The 12,902-nt window shown below is 30.3% G+C and overlaps 1 protein-coding gene across 2 annotated transcripts; it reads left to right on the top strand.

The window, feature by feature from the left end:
* The first annotated feature begins 2,899 nt into the window (after nt 1-2,899).
* LOC130664596 (retinoblastoma-like protein 2) lies at nt 2,900-12,902 on the top strand. 2 transcript variants are annotated; one of them, XM_057464581.1, is made up of 7 exons: nt 2,900-3,151; nt 3,451-3,982; nt 4,058-4,354; nt 4,810-4,914; nt 8,838-9,310; nt 10,604-11,950; nt 12,034-12,902. In XM_057464581.1, the coding sequence occupies exons 1-7, from the start codon at nt 3,014-3,016 to the stop codon at nt 12,226-12,228; spliced, it is 3,087 nt and encodes a 1,028-aa protein (XP_057320564.1). In that variant the 5' UTR covers nt 2,900-3,013; the 3' UTR covers nt 12,229-12,902. The 2 variants fall into 2 exon arrangements, with proteins under 2 accessions (XP_057320564.1, XP_057320565.1); XM_057464582.1 differs by lacking the exon at nt 4,810-4,914 and having other exon boundaries at nt 2,901-3,151.

The raw sequence follows: 12,902 nt of genomic DNA, 5'->3' as shown, positions 1-12,902 counted from the left end.
GTTGTCCACAAGTTGATCGCAATTCACAAACACAAATTTTCTGGTGATTAAATGTAGCTATTGGGAAATATAGTAAATTATAAAGACGTCCCTAGCTATAAATTCCCATAGAATCCAATCAAATGCGACGAAAACCGCATAGAAACCAATACAGTCTATAGGATGCTAAGCGATTTTTGTCGCAGTTGAGTGGATTAGGGGTGGGAATATGCCCAGAACAGAGTAAGAAATTCAGAAAATATTTTTTCTCATTATTAGATGATTAGTAATCATACGGACGAATTTCGAAATAACTCAAATTGTGTAAAATCGCCGAATAAAAATTTTAGCGCAAAGCACGTCTGACATTCGCCCAAATTGCAGTAATACGCTCAATCTGACAACCTACTTTCACTGCCACTTTCTACTGCCACTTTTGGAAGACAAGTCGCCCGAAATTTGCGGGAAAGAAGCTGAGGAGCAAAAAGTGCTGTCAATTTAATAAAAAGTTGTGGAAAAGTTGACATCAACTGGCTGAATATTCAATATTCAATCTTTGCCATCAGCTTTGCGTCAATTTTCGTCAGTAGCTTTCAGTCAACTTGCAGTCCAAGTGGCTGCTATCGGGGTATATCCCTTATAGCCACATTAGCTTGAAATGGACAGTTATTTGACATTGAAATTGCCTGACATTTGCTGCCCGAATTCGCTGACAACTTGACAGCAAAAGTTGGAAAGAAAAATTTGCGGTTAATTTTTTCCTCAATTTAGAGGTAACCCTGATAGCCAGAGTTTCTGATCAGAAAGTTGGTGTACCTGTTTTGCGACCAACTTGACGACAAGTTGTCGACAACTTTCAGCTTGTGAAACTGTTGGCTACAAGTTGCTCAGAAACTTGGCATCAATCTACTGCCGCAACCCGTCACCAATAAGTTTCTGAACAACTTGTAGACAAGTTGTCGGCAACAATTACAGAAGCTGAAAGTTGTCGACAAGTTTCTGGGAAAGTTCCCGTCAACTTTAAAAATGTCAACTTTTGCGGCCAACTTGGTGATAGGTTTTCGCATTAGGTTGTCGACAAGTTACGACCAACTTGGTCATCAGAGAACTATTACTAGAAAAAAAATCTGTCTATCGGTTGACGCTGCGGGCCAGCCCCAAAACTTCCCGCTGTTTTCGAGCTCCTTGAGCTTAAAGAGCTAGAAAACATTGTTGTGGATACATTTCCGAGCTTTTCGAGCTCGAAAATACTTTTGTATACCATTGTTGTCGAAAAAACCGTTTTTTAGCACTTCCTTCTCCCACGATATCTCACGAACGAATTAACCGATTTTGATGGTTGAGGCGGCAATTGACGTATTCTATCGAGTTCTAGGGCTGATAAGATTTTGGAATTTTTTAGTTCAGTTGTTTCAAAGATATTCGCAAAAAACCGTTTTTTACCATTTCTTTCTCCCGCGATAACTCTCGAGCGAATTATCCGATTGAGATGGCTAAGGCGGCAATCGACGCGTTTTATTGAGTTCAAGAGCTGATTAGATTTTGAAGTTGATCGTATAAGTCGTTTCTGAGAAATCAATAAAAAACTAAACAAAAAAAATTTTTAATTCTTATTCTTTGTACACACACACACACACACGGACACACACACACACGGACACACACTCGGACACACACTCAGACACAGACACGGACACACACTCGGACATCATTCTGAAAATAGTCAGAATAGCTTCCTAGGACCTCAAAACGTCGACATCTGGTAAAATTTCGATTTTCGCAAATCGGGGTGAAAACAATAACTTCCCGAAATTTTGAAAATTTTCAATTTTCTTAGCGGGAAGTTAAAAAATCGGTAATGCTCATTCTTACCATTTCAGAAGGTAAGCAAATTTATACATAAAATTATCTACAATTTGACAGTAAAAAAATACTTAACAATTTTTCAAGTCAAATTAACAACAAATTGACATAAAATTTGTCTGAAAATTAACGACAACTTTTTGCTAGTCAACTTTTGAAGTCAATTTGCATTTTAACTCGGGCAGTAAATTTACGTCAAATTCAATAGCAAGTTCGAGAAAAGTCCGAAGTCGACGGTTTCTGGAAACTTTTGTAAGTAAACTTTTGCTGAAACTGTGATATTAGGGAATGTGTAAGCCAACTTTTTGCAGTCAACTTTACGTCATATTACAGTCAGAGATTGCCGTCAAATTGCCGTTAAATTGGCCACCTGAGTTAATAGGGACATAAATGACGATTAGACTTTTTTGCGATCCTCTACTTATGCGGAAAATAATATAATTTTTTAATATCAATCATATGAATATTTATTAAATAAATAATTTATTCCAAGCAATCATTAAATTTTTAAAAGACTATTTATTATCTTCTTTGTCTATTATCTTGCCAGCGCGAAATCAAACATTAAAAATACTGCTTGAGAGCTGCGAGTACTGAAAGTGTGTAAGGCACCCAAGATAAATGCACCCTAGGTAACAAAAGTCTCGCCATATTAGTTATCACTAGTTCTTAAAGTATGCATCCATTTATTTGTAGTAATTTTAATAAATAATTAATTTTATTTATTTTAAAATCAATACATTCGATAAAATATTTTAAATAACATTAAACTTAAAAATAATAATTATCAATAATGAGCGGGAAATCCGAACTTTCACTGCGCGCATTGATACATTTATTTATCTGAAAATAGTTCCTGTGAAATTTTAATAATTATTTATTTATCACTATTAAAATATATAAATAATTAAAATTATATTATTAGATAATCACGTAATTATGCAAAGATAATAATTAACAATTTAATTGAAATAAAGTTATGAGTACAGATGTTGTAATCTCAACTAAATAATATCTTTCCCGCCAATTTATCAAAGATGGCGATTTCTAAGCATTTCCCGCCAAGACATCTTGTTAGTATTTAGTATTGCATGGCGTACTTCGCATGTCGCAGAAGTGTAACAAATTAAATCGTGTTCTTCAGTGTTTATAGAATATTATTATAAGCAAGATGGGTCAATCAGACGATCTTGAAGATTATACATATAGCAGACATCAAGATTTATGCCAAAAACTTAATATGGATGCAAGTGCAGCTTCTGAAGCATGGAAATCTTACTCAACTATTCGCCAAAATTACACACTCGAGGTAATGTTCACTTATTAATTATTTTACCATTTAGTTTTTTAGTCCTCATTATTATCAATTAAAATTTCATATATTTATTGCCAATATTTAATTTATTTTAAAAAATAAATATTGGAGTAATTATTTGAATCACGAGGTTTGTAAATAATTAACCTTCACAAAGCACTTGGATTATTTGCAATCTCGTTAATTTAATAACTAAACATTATTTTATTATATTTTACTGATCCATTTCCATATTTATCAGTTTATTTAAATAATATTTTAAGTATAAATTATAAATATTTATTTATTTTCAGGGTGAACAGATGCACTGGATTGGATGTGCTGTGTACGTGGCGTGTCGTGAATCCTCTACGCCCACGGTGGGCAAAACTGGACCTAATGTTGAGGGCAATTGTGTTTCTCTAACTCGCCTGCTAAAACTTTGTAATTTGTCACTGATACAATTTTTTTCAAAATGTAAATCATGGGCGGACATGGCCAATATGCCGCAGGGCTTCAGATCTAAGATAGATAAAATAGAGCGTGATTTCGCTGTTTCAATGGTAATTTTCAAAAAATACCAGCCAATTTTCACGTTTATATTTAGAAACCCAGTCGAAGATCCATCAAAACCTCAAAGATCGAGGAGACACAAATCACTACCATGCACTCCTTCAAAAGTATTTGAATTTTGTTGGGTTTTATTCATTTGTGTTAAAGGAGCTTTTCCTGACATATCCGATGATCTTGTTAATTCTTACCATCTTCTATTAGTATGTTGTGATTTGGTCTATAGTAATGCACTTCTTGCTGGCCGAAAAGATCTATTGAATCCCAACTTTCCTGGTGAGTCTCTATTTTATTTTTTAAATTCGATACCATTTAATTATTAATTATTAATCGTTTATTATTTATTTTTAGGTTTACCCCACAATTTTAATGATGAAAATTTTGAAATTCCAAAGACTGCTAATTGCATCGTGAGTTTGTTATGTGAACGTCATGAAGCCATTGCTGTGGAAGCTAAAGTTATTAAAGAATACTCATTCAAATCTCACATTAATAAACTTATTAGTGAAAAAATTTTACGAGGCGAACAGTCAAATTTTTCAGGCATTCTTGAGGCTGCTAATTTCGAGGCTAACCATAAGTCTCTAAACAAAGCTTATGAACAACACGTGTTGAACATGGGAGATTTTGACGAGAGAATATTTTTAGGTAAGCAATTTTAAATACTACATACTCTAGCAGTTTGTTGATATTACATCCAACGTATGAATGAAACAATTTTGAAACTTACGTTTCTTTGAATACTGCTATAGAAACGATCTATTTTCTGTAGCTGATGAGTATAGGAATTAATTTCTGTAAAAAAATGAAGAAAAGCTTAATTCTATTAATTATCGCTCTAACTATTCAATTTGCATGTTTTTTTTTTCATGATTTAAAAATAACAAAAGTTAACAAAATATTCAGTCTATTGCTTTAATAACTTTTTGTTGAATTTATTCATTTGTTTTTATTTTTTCATTTTTTAAATTTCAATTTATTATAATTAATTTTTTTTTTTTTTGTTTTTATTTCCAATTCGCTTAATCATTTTCATTTATCATCATTAACCTGCACTGTGTCTGCTTTATCTTGTGGATTATGTAATTATATAAATCGTCCAGCTGAGTGGAGAAGAGTAAAACTGAATGGGATATCAAGTTCAAAAATTGTAGGCGACTGCGATATTATTTCGAGAGCTAATTTCGTCAGGAACAATAACTGTGAAGGTAGGTTGCGCGAAAGAGTAGTTCACTTGAGCAATGGCCAAATTTATTTATTTACTTATATTTATTTATTTGTTATCTGCAATTTACAATAGTTTTACAATTATAATAATATATAAGTCTAAAAATTTGCTCGAATATAATTAGACTCAGTACGTTTAATAATACAAAACTCATTACTTAGAAGTCACAACATTTTTTATACTTATGTTTTAAATCTAGTATAGGTACTATCGAAAAAATTTCGATCATTAGCGTATTCATTTACTGCAGCGAATATTCTGTTGCTAGGATCACTCATTATAAATTTTCTCTTGTCTTGTGGTAAATCTAATAATTTATTTTCTCTCAAAATTTTAGTAGAGACTAGTAGTTTTATTTCATTCAGAATCTCCGGACTATCTATTCTGTTGTTGATGATGTTGTGGAAAAACACAAGTCTATATGTGAAAAAAATGATGTAATGTAACTGCGGAAGGGGTAGTTCCGGAGGTTGGGGTCGGCCTAAGATTTTTGGCTGACATACCAGCATCTATATGAGGAACATTTCTGAAATCTAGTTATCCAGTAGATTTTTTATTATCAAATTTTGTTTTCCGTTGCGCGAAAAACATTCCGATGTTCAGGTACAAGTCTATCACTTTTCTACGCTGTTCAAGAGTCATAATTTTCATCCTACTTCGTCTTTTCCGTCGTGATCTATAATGAAATCACAGTGCTTTCTTAAATTTTTAATGTGGGTTATTGCTAATTTTTTATATGAACTATCAAAAATACTGACTTCTGTAGAAACTTCGTTGACTAGCTTAAAGATTCTGTATTTGGGTCCATTCAACCCGTAGTTTTTATTTGTGGTTGGTATCTATAGCAGCCTTTGTTCTCGTAGAGTTTTGATCGGTATATTAAGACACCTGTGTTAATATTTAAAGTAAGTCAATCACATCATTGATTACTTTATGGAAGAAGCAGAGATCTAGGTATTTACGACGCATTTGTATTCCATGATCTTAAACTGCCTGTTAACTTGATCTAAACTTCTTTCAATTCCTTTCCCTTTCAGTGGGAATTTAATTCTAACGAACCAGTTTTGTATTGACTCCAACCTGTCAACTTGCAATGCATAGTAAGGTGACCAGATCACTGTTCTCTATTCCAATGATGGCCTCATCAAAGATGTGTACAGTTTAAAGAGCGTATCCTCTTGCTGAAACCTCGCATTCTGATTACACACCCTAGGTTCTTGGCCTTCCTAACTACACTATCGATATGGGTATTGAAATTTAGCTTATTATCCACTATGATTCCCAGATCCCTCATCTCACTGAGCTCCTGCAATGGTACTCCAAATTAATTTACTTATTGCCGTAATGATTCATCTTATAATATTTCAATGAATAAATATTATGTAATATTGTAATTAATTAAGATTTTGTGATTAACGGCAGCATTTCAGCAGCTGTTTAAAGATGATTCACTTCGTTGGAATCTCGTCTCTAAAATATTCATATTTTTAGAGGAATTAAATTTACATAATCAGTAACTATTATGCGTGATAGCTAAAACGACACAATTTTTCCATCGAAATTTTCACTTAAGTTGATTACAAACTACTTTTACAACATAAATTTTAATTATTCTTAATATTTTTTGGCTTTTATTTATAAAGGACTTGAATCATTTGATATCTAAATAATTAAAAATTTTACAATATATTCAACAGATTTACTTTCTTTGCTTTAAAAAAAAATTTTTTTGATTGAAATCCGTCAGCATTTTATTTTGATGCTGATTCGTCTTTTCGATTTATCGCCGCTGACAGGCGGGCTTTTTAAAATCATATATTAAATATAACTGTATTTATACGTGAAGTATGCTTGTAAAGTTTTACTATAAATAAGATTTAGAAAAGAGAAAGTTATCGCAATCAGTCAATAAAATGAACGGCTATTTAGATTTTAAAGTCTCAATAAAAATTAACAATTAATTGTTTTTATTTATAAAGTGCAAACTTTAAATATCAAATATTTTGTTTTCGTAAAGCTTGATGACAGCAAAAAGTTTATAGACGCCTTCAAATTTACCGAGTGTTTAAAATTTTTACTGTTAATAAAACAGGTATATAAATAATTGGTTCTATTAATAAAATAAAAAATTATGCTAACAGTTTTTAGATTTATTTGACTTCTTAAACTGTGAAGACCGGTTACGTGCGTTAATATCCCCGGACATGATATCCCTGCGACAAAATATCATCGAGACAAAATATCCCAGGACCAATATATCTCTGTGACGAAATATAAAAAACAAATAGTTTTATTATTAGATTCGGTCCATTGCCTTTTAGGTCCAAGATGGGAAATTTCAGGGATGGCCTGCAGGTCTATTGCTTTCTCTTCGCCTATTAAAGCATATAAATAAAAAATTTTCAATTAATTAAAAACATTAGTAGAGAACATTAATTAGCTTATTATCGTGCTGTGCCCTTGTTTTAACGGATTTTGTGTGTGTTTATTCGAAAATAGGCCAACACATAAGCTTGATATCGTGCTGGGCCCAAAACACGTCACACCCCGAGATTGGGACTTTTCTTCCATCACGAGGAAAAACATGATAGAAATTTTTAACTATTGTGATATTTTGTCGAGGGATATTTTGTCCGGGGATATTAACGCGTGTCACCGTGAAGATCTAACACTATTAGTGAATTTTTTTTTATTTTTATATGAAATATTCAATTCTATTTTCATCGATTTTAAGCCTTCCGTTACAATGTTTTAAAATTTTTATTACCCTTTTTTAATTGTGATGTAAATGAATAATTACCTTAATTTCTGAAGGTGTGGGGTATGATACTTAATTAAAATCCATTTGACCAATGGTATCTTACATTAACAACAATTTTTCACAGCATCCTTTTTATTAAAACAAAAAAAAACTGCCTGGCAACTGAAATAAATAGCATTTTTTTCTCAAAAAAAAAAAATAGAATTATGAAAGTGAATTCAAATCAAAGATTTTAAATGACTACTATTTTGAAACGAGTCCGTCAATTAATCTTACTCATATTTGAATTTAAACAAGATATTAATTTAATTCATAAAATTTTATAGAACTTTTTTAAAAATTATGAGAGTTGTACTTATTACATATTTTCTATTTTATAAAAGTTATCTAAATAACTTTAAAAATTCATAAAATCCGAAAAAATCACCGTAAAAAAAAAGTGAAAAACGGTCAAACCGAAGCTTATTTTTAAATTGTAACTCAAGTTTTATTGAAATCATATCTTTGACTTCAGAAATAATTTAAAAATGAATGAAATCAATATAATTTAAGTTTTAATTTATCATTATTTCTAACAAAGTTTATAAATTTTTCCTATATTTTAATTTCATTAAAATCACCTACAAAATAAGCATATAAAATTTTAAATAAAATCTTTGGAGTTATGAAAGCTATCTATTATAAAAGCTATTTATTATAATAAATGTTAAATATCTCATGAAAATTGTTCACATTACTTTAGGATGCCATGAAATCTAAAAATTATCGTGAAGAAAAGTTGAGCAAAAATATATATATTTTTTTTCATCTCACCTGCGCAGAAAGTTTGAATTCCTACCCTATTTCGAGAGGAGAAAATTGTATACAAACTACAGAGAAAAGCAGGACCCAAACCGCGTATTTACCACCCTCGTCTTCGACTCGGATAAGCCATCACACACGCGGGTTGACATGTCCCATTTTTCTTTCTAAATATGAAATTTATCAATGAAATAATGCATAGAGAAAAAAAATATTGAGAGCGCAAAGATGTTTTCTATATTTATTAAACGATCGTAAAATTGTTTTAAAATAAAGTATCGATATATAAAATATAAAAAATGTAATAAAATTAAAAAAATAAGTTTATTGATTGATTACAGGTGCAGATGCAAGTGATAATATTGGTTCGCCAACAAAGATGTTGAACATAGATTTGCAAGAACAGTTCCAATTAAAGAGAGATCAAATACGTGACTTGGCACCACCAACTCCTCTGACAGGACGGAAATATCTTAAAAATAAAGATATGCCTAATATTACTCCTGTCTCAACAGCTACTCAAAGTGTAATTCGCTTACAAGCTCTTCTCGCCGGAAGACAAGCTGCTCCTAATGAAGTTTTACTTGAAATGTATAAAAGCTGTTCAACGGATGTCAAAAGCTTTGTTGAGATTAAAATTAAAGAGAATAGTGACAAATTTTATGTGTCGTACACTCAAAATGTAGAAGATGTTGAAGCTTACAATCTAGATTTTGGTAAAAAGAGACTTATTCTTGGACAAACATTATTTTATAAAATTTTGGAAATAATTTTAAGTGAAGAAAAAAAAATCAAACCTGATTATGATATTACGGTAAGTTTCAATATTTAAAAAGTAATAACATGGTGGCCACATTTATGGAAAATCTGGAAATGTCAGGGAATTATAAATATACTGGAAAATCAGAGAAAAGTCAGGGAATTTCGTCACGAAGCCGGAAAAATTTTTACTTTCTTCTTTTTTAACTGACAAAATCCGATAATTTTTTTTTTTTTTGTTCAAACTGTTCAAAAAGTGGCGCGGCGCGAATGCGATTGTAATATCATTTTTAAAAAAAATTCATAGAACTTGATTTCAATAGCGAAAAATGAAGCAGTTAGAATTAAAAAGGTTGTTAGAAAAAAAAGTCTTAGTAGAAATCAATCGTCAGGAACTTAAAGTTATTAACATGCATATTAACAAGTTAAAAAACCAAAAACATTAGAAGTATACATAAGTATTGAACTAATAAGTTTCACTATATTTATTATTCGCGTACTTGATTAATATATTATTAATATTCTATAAAATGTTCTTATTTATGAAATTATTCTAGTCAAAATGAAAAGTTTATTTATATTTTATTACAGAGTAAGTTATATAAAAAACATAGATTTAACCCGGGTCAAAAAAATTACTTGATTTTGACTGTTATAATTCTTTTAACTTGAATATGAATTTTTTAACTTAGAAATTTAAGTCAACTAAGTCAAATTCAAGATAACGAGATTTTAATTTGACTTGTTTGGCGTGAATGGGTACTAAGTAAGACAACTTAGTCAAAAACAAGTCAAAACTGAATGAATTTTCGTGTCTTAAATTATGATAACACACTTGGTTTTGACTTAGTTGTCTTACTTAGTACCTATTTACGCCAATCAAGTCAAATTAAAGTCACGTTATCTTGAATTTGACTTAAATTTCTAAGTTAAAAAATTAATATTCAAGTCAAAAGAATTATAGCAGTCAAAATCAAGTTGATTAAGTCAAAAGCAAGTCGAGTAAGTCAGAAAAGTCAAAATTAAGTTATTTTTTCGACCCGGGAAAATAAAAAATAAAAAATTATTCATTTAATAAATAAAAAAAATCTATGATCATTTACAAAAAAAAAATGAAGGTTCATTTAACGACAATGATTGATCATGTATTGAACTGACTTATACCATTTCATTTTGAGTTGAATAAATATTTCCAAGGAATTAATATAACCACATAAGGTCAGAGAATTTTTTGATTATTTGACTGGAATACCTGGAAAAGTCATAAAATTTCAGTTTAAAAAATCTGTGGTCACCATGAATAATGATTATAGTAATAAAAATAATAATTAAATTAAAATTGTTTCAGAATCTTTTATTGAATGACGTTTTTCTTCAATGCTTATTTGCATGTTGTTTAGAAATAGTGATTTGGTCATACAAAAATACAGATCGTATATTTCCATGGATTTTAAATGCTCTTAATGTAGAACCTTATAACTTTTATAAAGTTATTGAAGTGATTGTTCGCGCTGAACAGCTTTCAAGAGATGTAGTAAAGCATCTCAATGACATTGAAGAAAAAATTCTTGAGACACAAGCATGGAAATCTAACAGTCCTCTTTGGCAAGCAATTGAAAATACACCAGGTGGTGTGCCAAGTTGTGAAGAAGTTTCTCTTCCAGGTATGTTAGATTCTTTAGACTCTAACACATCAGGTCAACCGGTGTTAAGAAAAATGGCATTAGACAGAGGAACACCTCATCATGATAATCAACAAAGTCCTATATCATCTGCTTCTGAAAGATTTCAATCACCAGTAACGGCATCTGGGATGGCGAAAAAACGTTTATTTAATGATCCATCCCGAGGCAGTGGACAAAGCATTCTCAAAGACAAATGTTCTCAAAAAATAATAATTGATGGCAATTCCCGAGTCTACGTAATTCCAGACTCATCACAAATAAAGTCATCGAATTTAACACCAACTAATGTCAGTCGTGAGTCTAATAAATCTCGAAAAACAGGATCAGTTGCACTATTTTTCAGAAAATTTTATATACTTGGATCGATACGTATGCAGAATCTTTGCAATTCGTTATCAGTAACTGATGTTGACCTTAAGAAAAAAATTTGGACTATTTTTGAGTATTCTATAAAAGATCGTACAGAATTGATGAAAGACCGACATTTAGATCAAATACTTATGTGTGCAGTGTACGTTGTATGTAAACTTGCTAAAATTGAACGCAATACATTTACAGAAATAATGCGTTGTTATCGACTTCAACCACAAGCTGAATCACACATTTATAGATCTGTTCTTATCTCTAAAAATCCAAGCATTGACAAAAATTTTAACAAAAATGACACGAATGCTGATTCTGATCCTATGGAAGTTAAAACTCATAATGCAACACCACCAACACCATCTAACATGGCTGGAACTTCACAAAGTTTTGGTGATGAATGCCGTGGAGATCTTATTAAATTTTATAATACAATTTATGTTCCTCAAGTTAAAGAAGTTGCGAATTTATCGCGTGGCAACAACTCTACTCTTACGCTTAGTCCTTTGCCGAAAAGTAATCCTGCGATAAATTCACCAGTTAGACGTGTAAGTAGCAGCGTTATGACAAGAACACTTGATCCTAAAGCTATTACTGCATCACCTGCGCCACAACTAAGTTATTGTTTTAGTCGTAGTCCTGCCAAAGTAAGTACATAATTAATAAATTATAAATACAAACAAATAAAAAAATTATAACTCATAATTAAACTAATTATTAAATTTATTAGGATCTGGAGGCTATTAACAGAATGATGATATCTCTTGAAGCGAGAAAATCTGTTGGAAAACGACTTTTATCCGATGAAATGGATGTAGATTCGACTAAAGAAAGCCTCTCACCAACAAAAAAGAGTCTCACTACCCCATGTCTCGCTAAAAAAATTGAAAACTTGATTGGGGAACGTCGAACTCAAAACCAATAAATACTACAAGGATTAACAAAAATCATATGGACAAGCTATTTCTTTTACAAATTAATAATAAAAATGAATTTACTTTTAATAACAGATTGCAAATTTAAAGATATAAATTTGCAAATTTTTTTTTGAGATACATAGTTCTATTTCTTTTAGACTTAATTAGTAAAATCTGACTTCGTTTAATATTTTCATTTGCAACTATTATCGTTTATTCTTGGTTATTTTTAAACCAAAAGTTTTAATTAGTAATTAGTATTTTTGTAATTTAATTTTAAAAAATTTAAAGTTATAAAAAAAAAGATATTTTATTAAGGTTAAAATAATATTGGCTTCGTTATAAGTCAAAAACAATTAAAATAATTTTAGCTAAAATTTGAAGACTAAAAATAATATTAAAAAGTCGATTTATGAAAGCTGTATCAATGATTTTTGGTATTTAAGTGTGTATACATATAGGCGTTAAATTTTGATTATCTGAATTAAATTTTCAAATTAAATTTTATGATCTCAACTTTTACATTTTGGATGATGTAAGTATAAAACGTATAAAGTTTATTGTGAACGTAAATTTTCATTAATTTGATTAACTTTAATGTGAAAATATATTCAATTTCTTACATTACTAGTTTTATTATCATGTACATAGAAAATTATAATAAATTAAGTGGTTATAATGA

The sequence above is a fragment of the Microplitis mediator genome, chromosome 3 (genome assembly GCF_029852145.1).
Source record: "Microplitis mediator isolate UGA2020A chromosome 3, iyMicMedi2.1, whole genome shotgun sequence".
NCBI lineage: Eukaryota > Metazoa > Arthropoda > Insecta > Hymenoptera > Braconidae > Microplitis > Microplitis mediator.
The sequence above is the reverse complement of the archived record's forward strand: the minus strand, read 5'-3'. Positions and strand labels throughout refer to the sequence as shown.